Consider the following 11,606-nt stretch of genomic DNA (forward strand, 5'->3'; position numbering starts at 1 on the left):
ATAGAATACCTCGTTACTTATTAATGCCTCATATGTAGGCCAATCTAAATGAATTCCCCTTTTTCTCCACTTACCAGAAATTAATTCAAGGGAATCAGAATGTAATATTAAATACTCGGTTTGATTTATGCTCAGCATGAATATAAAAAGCATAGCATTTACTTTGCTTGTTAATATATGAATTTAATTAACCCACAAAAATCCCATGTAGGGTCAAATACTAGAACTTGTTAAAGTAATTTAGAACCACCCATTGTGTTTCTCTTCACCCATATTGCACAGCTGTTGCATGAGATGGGAGAAAGCAGGCGTAAAGTGAATAATGCTGGCCCCAGTTCACTCACTACCCACCATGCCAAGCATTCTGGGTGAATCCATGCATGGGCACCTCTGGATCTGCCTGTGGCTCACATCAATTTTCTCAACGTCTGCACGGCCAAACATCCAGAGTTGAGATATAACCGTGGCAGTTCCACACCCTCCGAATCTATTTGTAACACACTGTGTGAAGCTGTCAGATTATAACAAAGAAGACATTTTGAGGACAGTTAGAGATTTTAGCGGTTTAACCCTCAGGATGAAGCTGAACTTGGATGGAAAAATACTTCTCTCGCATCTGCCACCACAACAACATCCAAAAAAGTTGCTATAATAATCCTCAATTCCATTGCTTGATTGAGGAAAGTCTACTAGCCAAAAAACATCCAGCCAACAGTGATCCTGTAGAGAGAAACAGACCACTGATGAAAGGGTGGAAGATGACTAACACAAAACTGGAGTGCCAAAGTGTACACCTACAGGTGTTTCTAATAAAGTGTCCAGTAAATGTACACAGTGTGCATTGACTCTGGCCCAAAGCCAGCACAACAACACAATACTAACATGTTGCCGTTTCTGCTGAGCTGAGAATGATCCACCACCCAAACAGTATCTAGGGGTAGAGCGAGGGTGATTAATTGTGCAGCAGCAGATGCAACACAGTATGCAAGTGTAAACCTACACTGTAAAAAACTGTGTTATAACATTGTTAGTTACCAGACTGCCTTAAAATTTTTAATTAACCAAACTTCTTGTATGTTAACAGAACAAAAATCTCTGTCAACTTATTATTTGAAGTTTAATTAACACCAAAACAAGTTTTTACAGTGTACCAAGTGCACTGATGTATATGGTAGGAGTACCTGATAAAATGACAGATGAGTGTAAGTACTAAGTAGGTATGCATTTGTACGCTGAGGAAAGCGGTTTTTTATCATTCAAAACTAGTCAATGGAAATCAGTACATTTTTATGTCTGATGAGTAATGAAGACTAACTAAATAATGCTAACACTTTACTCGAACCTTGCTACATAACATATGCTGTCATAAATTTCCCTGACAGATTATGTTCAGTAACATAAGAGTGTCACAACACCACTACTGGTAATAATCATGGCAGATACCGTAATGCTTGATATCTTGACAATTCTTTACTGTGTACTTCAGTTAGCCATCACTGCATAAAACATTTCATCTCAGTACCCAACCATGTGCAGCCTCCATGATTACGTTCCTTATAGACACAGATCACGTGTCCAGTGATGTACTGCATGGGTAAGAGTTCCGGTTGTACTTGGAGGGTTTGTTTGTCAAGTCTGTCTTGGAGAGACAGATGCATTTACACTGCTGTAACATCATGTGGCTCAAATCCGTCTCAGACCACTTCCAGAGGTGGTATGAGTGATTGGATTTGTATATGTTTTGAACGTGGGTGCATTTACACTTGCATTTATATGTAGCTTGACCTTATCCAGATATAATCCTGATACCTAAGACGTACGAAGTGACCAAGTGTAAATGGGGTCTAAGACACTCATGTTTCATAGTAGCAAAGTATACTACAGTACAGGACAAGTCCTAAGTAAATATAATACACTATACACTATATATATATATGGTTATTATAAATATTAACTATACTATACTTACTGTAATATAATTATTCTATAATATAATATATTACAATTACAGCCTAGTATAATTATTATAGCGTATTTTAATACACTTATAATACAATTAACCTGCAAATACAAGCATAAAAACAGGCCAGGATGTTCTACAGTCCTGTTAAAACATAAAATCATTTTTTCCCTTCAATAAAACATAAAGAAAACCCAAATAGCGATTTCAGAATTCAAATACTCACACTCTGATCAGTTAACTATGCATTCAAATGCCCGTTCACATCCCTAATCTCTATTATCATCAACTGACACCCTACTGCCAGGATCCAAGTTCACACCCTAGTCATGTCATATGCCCTCCTTGAGAGTGCAGTTAGAAGAGAAAGGCAGTAGAGATACTCCATCTATTATTGCTAAGCAACAAAACAGCCAATCAGCCATCTGCATGGTGGTGGCAGAACAGAGCATTCAGACTTCTCTTCTGAATACACTGGAGCCTGAAAACAGTGCAGTATTGCTGGTGCTGTAGTTGAAAAGATGTGATGCAGGCTGCATTCGCATCAGTACCGCAGCCTCCCCTGGGCATCCAAGTGAGACGGGACCTGCTACATTACTAGCTGATCTCTAATCTCTATGCAACTCCACCAAGCTTCTAAAAGCAGGCACACTTTCACCATGTGCTGGAAAACACCCTGGCAACTCCACCACTGCATTGCTCCCAGACACTTCTTTTTCCACTTCATGCGAACACTCACCGGGGTGAGCTACATGAAAGATAAAGGCCCAGGCTCAGGTTTTCACAGGGCTGACGTAAGACTCTACACCTTTTTGTAGGGCTGTGATACTAACCCTCAAAACTGGCTGCTACCAATGGGTAAAAAGGAACAGAAAAATACAACCATGAGAGGTAATAATAGGGGCCCAAGCACTCTTCACTTCGAGCACTATATTAGTTTTCCAAAAAAGCACTTGTTGACCAAATTTGAAAGTGCTTATCCAGCATTAGCAACATTTCCCCAACAATAATACAGCCACCTGGACAAACCTGCATGTTGCGTGGCTTGAATAAAATTTGGACATTAGGCTAATGTTTGCTTTCTAGCAATCAGTTTTATATGTGTTCAATTTTGGTTAAAATAACCTATTTTTGAATCGTTTGGATAATCTTCTTTCAAAGTAAAGGATGCACTAAATTCAGATCCCACACACAATGAAATGTGTTGCAGAGCTGAGCTTTGGTTTGGGCTAAAGGAGCATTGTAGTCTTCTAGTCACAGAAGGCTTTAATAACAGAAATGTATGACTTTTTTTTTTTAGCAATCTAAGATATAAGTTTGGGGTACTTTTAGCTTTGTTGAAATCTCTGTTGTACTCCTCAAAGGGGAATAATAAAAGAATAAAAGAAGTGAAACTAAAGGGTTGGGTTTTTTTCTTTGCGTACTGGATGTTTCCAGACATAAGCAATCAACTTCCTATGGTATTCTTCACAAGGTCTTATAATGAAATGCAGACCTACTGGGGCTTTCTTATTGACCTGACAGTGCAAACGGTATTTACTGCTGATACAAAAGAGGTCGTACAACATAAAAAATACTAGACTATACTATTTTTTATACATTTTGACAGTAATATATGCAAATATTATTTGACCCACTATGAACTGTAAAGCATTCAGTCAAGCCCATATTTGATGATGTATTTATTGTACTCCAGAGAAGCAGAATATTTGGGACACTGGGCTACTACACTAAAATATCTGCATTTTCTTGATTTTACTGCATTTCTAACCCACCACAAATAAACATTACACTTCTCTCTAATGCTGATCCAGAGGGATCTAGTCACAATTTCTACTTATGTATCGGCATAAGTTTCAGCAGATCTGTACATGGAAAATTTCAGAAATTAGCACCAGCTCACAACTCCTACATCTTAAAGCTCTCCAGATAAGGAGTATAGCCCTCATGTCTTAACTTCATGAAAGAAGTAGTTCGTCATCTGTTTGCCAAAGCTGCAGAGTCAATTCAAAGGCAGAAATGTATTAATAGGAAAAGGCCCCAGTACTGCATATTCCTTATAAGAAAATATGCTTTAATGCAATGCCTGAAATTCAGAAAAGCACCGCACAGGCTCTGAAGGACCATTCACACCAAATTGTGCAGACTACTGATCAAACAAAGCATTTGTGTGTTCAAGCTTTGTGGTCGGAAAGCCATATTTCATTGGGATGGAGAGGCAGTGGTCTTTGATTTTGAATAATAATTGTGTTTCAGACTTCAGAGATCCCTTCAAGCATATGACTTTTTGCCAAGTAGTTGAACTGTATAAGTCTTCAAAAGAATGTTTGCCAAAAACTTCAAATTGGCACCAGAGATCAATGGTCAACCATGGAATGGGGTAATTCACCCATCACTACAAGCTGCCAAGATCTTGTTATGGACAGCTATCATATGTCAAACTTGTCAGTGTCAAACTTTCTTGTATCAAATACACTTCAGAAACTGTAATGATTCATTCTGTTGTTTCATTGCTTTTTTCTTACAAAGACAAGTTCTTTTCTCTTTAATTGTGTTAATAAACCCTCTGGGGTCCAAGGGTATTTTCTAGATTTATCTTCTTTAATTAGCCTTAAAGGCACATGCATATAACATGATGCTGATATGTTTCATATTAAAATGCTGTACTGTCTTCATCGTTACTTTTCAAAACTGCAGCTGTAAACTTTTTGCACACCATTTCACGTGTCTCCAATATCAACTGAATGAACAATGAGGAGTTTCTGACGTGACGGGTAAGTCCATAGTGATTACCTGAATGTCCAGTGATCAGTTTCACATAAAACGTAGATGGATACATCAATCCACTAATTACATACAAGAGAGGCAGAAGACATGTATCTCAACCCCTCTTCATAGCCTTATAACTCCAGATGTGAGTCACATGCTGTCTTGCGATAAGATGGAACTGAAAGGGCAGACTCTACAGATTCAGGAATGTTTGAACTGTATTTCTGCACTGTACTGTCGCAAAGATAGAGAAACGTATATATAAACATTGAAACAGCTGTCCATCATTCATGTTTTGTGTTTTCACTGCTGTTATTTAACAAATCTGTTGTGAGAGTGCATGGACCAATCAATAGATATTTGCATTGTAGGATGTTTTAACTTATTTTCACTTAGAATTAAACAAAACATGTAATTTGATGACGGCATACAACTGTAGGTGCTTGAACTACACTGCTGGAACATTTTGTCTACTACATTTAAGTTTGAACAGCTTCAAAAATGACTTGTCAAATCATGAGTCAACTTCATAGAAAAGGGTACTGAACAGTATTCAAACTATCAATTATAGCTTACAGTTGATGACAAACTCCTGTAAGTAATAATTACATGGATCAAATGGGGTCGATTAGGGTTGGAACTAAAGTCTGCAGGAACATGACCACTGCTTTAGAGTATGTGAATAGTTATTGTCTCAGTCATGCCAGCATTTTCTCCAAACCAGTTTGGTCATTTTCCTTGCTTAAGTACTGACAAAGGTGAGTAGAGACTGACCAAATGGCTTTTTTAAATCATGTAATAGCTTTTACCTGAGAAAAAATAATAAAGAAAGGAAAAACTAAGATGCAGCAAGGTTCACTACACTGTAAAAACACTTCAAATATATTGAAACTCAGTCTGAAAAGGTATGCCATTCAAAATGAAGCCTCAAACGAGAGTTACAGTCAGGTCTCAATGATAATGGAGATGCTCAAAAGTTGCCTGCCTGAATGTGGGCTGGCTTGAACATTGCTAACTGTCAGACTACAGTAGCCTTCCTGATAAAAGTCATTCCAATCAAGTGAATAAATGTAGTTGCCATGACAACGATAAAGCATTGCTCCAAGGTCATTATTCATCCAAAGCCAGAACAGAATATCACATTCCAGAAGCCTAAGCACATACGCATTATTGTCAGTGTCAAAGCTGTTAAGATAGGAGATTTACTATTAATCGCTGAGGCCATAAAGGCCCAACCTGTGAGACATATGACCTGCTCCACTGACCACAGAGGCATCGATCACTGCAACAATGAGTGTCATACCTGTCAATTTCTAACACGACGTTATTGCCTTCAGGTTAAATTGGATAAACACACATGTATTGTGCCATGTGGAGTAATAGGTCGAAGCTGAAAGATGACCTTGTACTTCACCCATCTTGAGCATTTTTTACCTAATATATAGCCAGTATGCATGACTACACTCTTAAAAATGAAGGTTCTTTGGACCGATGCCATAGAAGACTCTTTTTTTTCATCCTAAAGAAACTTTCCATAGATGGGACTTTAAAGAACCATTTTTTGTAAATGAGAGTATGAAGAACCTTCAAAAACATCTGCATAACCTTGAATAACCTATAATATACCAATTAGGGATGCATCGATGCAAGAATTAAGGACCGATAACCGATATTTTTCATGTATGTATAATGTGGATGTGAATGAAATTGGGACTACATCTATTTGGATTAGCATTATGGAGAAATGTAACAGATTTTCTGAGTAGGGTTATGCAGTAAATGCAGTAAAATGAATAAACTGTAGATATTTTAGCACAGGAGCCCAGTGCTGCCTAAATATTCTTTTTTTCCAGAGCACAAAAAGTACTTCATCAAATATTTTTTGCATATTCTTTATGCATCCCTAATCCCAATCATTATTTTTTCTTAGAATTGTACACCCAGGCCTGGAACCTCTATTTTTAAGAGTACATGCACCAGAATCTCATGTAGATCTTTCTACTTTTCAGACGTCTACATCTATATCCCTTCAGATTCTTTTCTGACAGTTACTCCAGTGAAGGTGGGCTTGCCAGAGGAGGCTGCCATGCTTTCCCTACATCAAAGCAGGAGCCATCAGAGGGAGTTTGGGATCCCATGGGAGACGCAGTGTGCGCGCAAGTGGAAATGAAAAGGAGTGACAGTTGTAACGGCAAACTGCAGCCACTTGAACTAAAGGCCGCAATCCCAAACCTGAGCCTAAAATATATGAACAGAGAAATTCCCAACCCGAATAATAACGTGTGCAATGTTCTTATGTGGGTCATGAAGTAGGTACCTCATCAAGATGCAAAGCTAAGCAAAGGTTTTGGAGTTTTCTGTTTGTGCATTAACATCTTCGATTCTAAGTAGGTCGATGCATACAGGGTATGCATATTGCTTACATAGTGTAAGATATACATGACCTTTCGTGAACACTCATTGAAATGAATGATGCTCTGACGGAACACAATTTGTGTCAGCCGGCAGTTATCTGTACGAATGGTTGGTCAATGAGAGATTTCATGTCACGCTTTAAGGCTCTTTTATGGGGTCACGGATTGCATTTCAAACAGAGTAGCCTATTAACACCAAAGCCAGCTATCAAGCATTATCTTGCTAAGCCAAATGCATAGCTCATTCATCAAGGAGCTCACTGCATGGCCAGGGAGGGGTTCTGTGCTAGGAACTGCATTATTCTCAGTAACCAGCATGCTTTGCCATCCCCCACTTACTACCTTTGAATACAAAGAATAAAAGGTTCCATAAAGGCGAGGCTTAATTGGGTTTTATACATTTGCATCCAGAGTGGAGCCTGCAATTTTTAGACAGATAAAGATAATTAATGAAAATGTGAATTATGGCAGTTTCCCAATGGAATCCAGAAACAAACAGCCTCAGATTAAATGACAATTTAAAGTAGAGAGGATACAGTGTTTTCTTTTTTGCTTGTTTTGTTCTTTTTCTTGGGGAGGGGGGTGTAAATGACTAAAATCAACCTATATTTTCAATGTATGTATATGTATAAAACTATCACTGTGCACATTTACTGGACCATTTTATGCTTATTATGCTATTATTATACCTCAGTTCTGCTTTTTCTTTATTTTGACTGTACAGTGCAACAGCAACTAGACATTATAGAATCAGCATACTGCAGTTATTTTAACCATCCTGTATTTTAATGTGATGAGACTGACTTGTTTTGATTCAGGGAAGGAAACAGAACCAAGCTCAATTAGCACAAGATACAGAGCTCGTTGTCAACCATCCTGGAAAGAAAGCTCTCCTCTGACGCTCCCTGGACTAATTCGCTGGACAGAATTCATTAAATATCAGAGTCTTTTGAGTTGGTACATTAGTCTGGAAAGGGATTCCTCAATGTCGGAATCATATCAGCATCGGCAGATATTTGCTTATAAATAAATATCATCAGACACAAGTTTAGATTTCACTGACATTGCAAACCGATATTTCATAACATATTTACTGAACTCTTAGATTGCTTAGGCAATGCTGGCTACTGTGATAAAAAGTACGTATTTTATTTGTTTTAGTACATGCGGCAGAACGATTTGTGTAAAATATCTAATTGCGATTTTTCTCACCAATATTGCGATTGCAGTTTAAATAGAAATAATTTTCTATGCTTTTTATTGTCTATGAATATCAGCACATTCATTTGTTCAGACACATGCTGAATGTGCTTTGCCAGACTGCCAGTTCTCTGCGTTCACTTTTTTATTCATTAAAATCGCAGCTTGCAAGTTGTGTTTTTCAAATTGCAAAATTTGTTTGGCCAAACTACAGAAATAAATGTTACATTTGACATATGACAGTATTTATTGTTATCATGATAAATTAGATCACAAATAACTTTCTTTTAGCCTATCGTAGATATTATCAGTGTTAAAGAAGACTGACCGACTGCATGTTTCAGTACAAAGAGAACATAACTGGTACTGTTTGAGTGGATTTAGTGCAGCGCAGTACGCAAAACATTAAATGAATTCAAAAAGAACATCTGTACTCAAAGTTTTTCACAGTAGTTTTTAAATTGTGGCACTACAGACTTTTTTGTTCTAACCTTGCTAGGAAAAATAAACACTATGATATAGCATATCGTGAAAATTTCTTAAAGTATTGTGATATTGCTTTTCGCCATATTGCCCACCTCTATCTGTTATATTAATCTGGGTGGATCTAGTCCCAATTTCTACATTTTAGAAATGTTTATCTATATATGTACCAGCAGATATGCACATGAAAAATATCAGACATTGGCATCAACCCACAATTCCCATATCGGCGCATATCTAATTTTGCATTGTATTTTATCATGATAAGACTGATTAGTTTTGATTCAAGGAAGGAAGCTCAATTAGCTCGAAATATGGAGTTCATTATCAACCATTCTGTGTATGTACTTGCCCTGGGGAAAAAACTAAAAAGCTCTTTTCTGACCCTCCCTGGACACTGTTGGACAGAATTCATTAGAGATCAAGGTGTTAGTCTTTTGATCTGCTACATTAGCCTCAAAAAAAAGTGGGGATGAAGAATATCCTGCGGAAGACGAGTGCAAGGAAGTCAGTGTTAAACTCCTCTCAACTATCTAATTAGTGACCTTTCCTTGTGAAATGGCATCTTCCTCCACTGAGGGAGCATGGAGAGAGAGAGAGAGAGAGGGAGAGGGGGGCATGATTTTTATCAATGGTTTAATTAATCATTAATCTCTGAAAATCCCCTCCCCTGTAATGCCAGACTCCTCCTTCTATGCTCTCTCTCTCTCTCTCTCTCTCTCTCTCTCCTTCTCGTCTTCTCCTGACTCTTCTGCGCTGCATCATTCCACACTCGCACACACAGAGCCTCTGATTGGCACTGCAACGCACACAGACACGCCGGCTCCTCCAGCAGAGAGAAACTCTTGCTCTCTCTCCAGACCTGCTGCAGTTTCCCCGCGAGCCAAACGCCGCCGCCACATTTCAGTCAAGAAAAAAGGAAGAAAAAAAAGGAGGTGGTGGGGGGAGTTGGGGAGGGGGGGGGAGTGGACAGAAGCATGTCTCTTTCCTTTCCTGTCTCTGGCGCGAGACACACAGCCCCAGAGCAGGGCTGGAGAAAAGTTGAGCTGATAAGCCTCTTTCATCTCTTCCTCTAGGTCTCTCTCTCTTTCCTTCTCTCTCTCTCTCTAGCCGAACCGCATGGCCAATACGCACCGACACAGCACACAGACAGACAGTCTCTCTCACAGCGCTGCTGGTCGCCACAGATGAATATCAATACGCATTAGCCATTGTGTGGCCCCGGAAAGAGAAAGAGAAGGAGGGAAATTAAGGAAAAGAGGGAAGGAGAGAAGGAAGGAGGGGATAAAAGGGAGGGATAAAAGCTTTGCTGTTGTCTTACCTGCTGTTGAAGCTTAACGCAGGGAGCAGAAGGAGGACGTAAACAGCGCCGAGGAATTTCATCTCTTTTGTCTCGCTCTCCTCTTTTTCTTTCGTTTCTCGAACGCTCGCTCTCTTTCTTCTCTCTCGGTCTCCCCTTTCGCCTCTCCTCTCCTCTCTCCTTCCCTCTGCTCTGTCTCTCTTTCTCTGGCGCACACGCGCTGTGGCGGACAGTCAGTTGCAGCTGTGAGAGCGGGGCGTGCGCGGGTGAGGGAGTGAGGGAGAGCGAGGGAGCTAGCGCGCGCGCGCTTGCGTGTCCGTGGCGCGAGAGGGAAAGTGCGAGACGCTGGGTCTCCTTTGGCTTTAAATAAGAGCGGACGGGGAGACGGACAGATTTATTAATGGTTAGGAACAGGTGGGGGCGTTGAGGGGGGTGAGGATGCGCGAGGATGATTTGAGGTGGCGAAGTGATGTCAGCGCCAATACAGCCAGTGGCCTCGCGAGCTTCTTTCTCTTACCAGTTCCTAGTGATGCCGTGTTCCTGCGATATCAATCTGTCTGAGGCTCCACCGGCACGGCGTCCCCTTCCCCTCCCCTCCCCCCTCACGGGAGAGGCCAGTGCGATTATCTGGGCACGAGCCACACCGGGGTCACTCCGCAAACACTAAATCAATCAGCGCGCGCTCTGATGGGAGGTTCATTTGTTTGACATTTTATTTTCTGTTGCCCATCAGACGTAATTGATGGGACGCTTCTCGGTGCCCTCGCGCTTATTGCGCGATTAGGCTGGGAAAGAGATGATGATGAATGTAAGAGTCATCACTTCTGCTCGCTTTAACTTTCTCCCCTCACTAATAAGACACTGATACAGTCCTAAAAGAGATGGTTCTTCAAGGTTTTTTGGTAAATTGAATGGTTCTCTATAGAACCATGACCACTTACAGAACCATTTGCATGCTTAAAGTGTTCTTTCCATCATGAAATGGCTCTTCATATCGATGGAGAATGTGTTGTATATGGTTCTATATGGAACCTTTTTGAAAAGGGTTCTATATAGCACCAAAGGGTTCTTCTATTGTTACAAGCTTGACATCATAATGATAGCAGAACCTTTTTTGGGTGCCATATAGAACTAATTTCAAAAAGGTTCTACATAGAATCCATCAATGTGAGGAACAATTTCACCATGTGTGAGATGATTCTGTATAGAGCTCATTGTTCTAAACAGAACCGTTCCCTTTACTAAAGAAACCCTTGATAAACAATTCTTTTTAAGAGTGGCATGCTCAGACAAAAAGGTAGTAAACTGTCACTGGGGCAGTACCCCTCTTGTCACCCTCAAGGGTACATGCCAGTACCTTTAGTCAGGGAACATAATTGTACCATAATCCATTGAAATTATGTTTTCTAAGTTGTACTGAATCCACACCCCCGTCTCGTCTCCAGCCTTTTTATTTTATTGCTCTGTTTTAAAGGTTATG

The 11,606-nt window shown here is 39.8% G+C and overlaps 1 protein-coding gene across 1 annotated transcript in view; it reads right to left on the reverse strand.

The window, feature by feature from the left end:
* The window catches only part of luzp2 (leucine zipper protein 2), a 153,843-nt gene extending 143,444 nt beyond the window's left edge, over window positions 1-10,399 (reverse strand). The window contains exon 1 of the mRNA XM_036585401.1: window positions 10,148-10,399. Within this exon, the coding sequence (XP_036441294.1) occupies window positions 10,148-10,209 (62 nt within the window). The 5' untranslated portion in view covers window positions 10,210-10,399. The remainder of the gene's footprint in view (window positions 1-10,147) is intronic.
* Window positions 10,400-11,606: the final 1,207 nt, after the last annotated feature.

Source organism: Colossoma macropomum, unplaced genomic scaffold (genome assembly GCF_904425465.1).
Source record: "Colossoma macropomum unplaced genomic scaffold, Colossoma_macropomum, whole genome shotgun sequence".
NCBI classification, from domain to species: domain Eukaryota; kingdom Metazoa; phylum Chordata; class Actinopteri; order Characiformes; family Serrasalmidae; genus Colossoma; species Colossoma macropomum.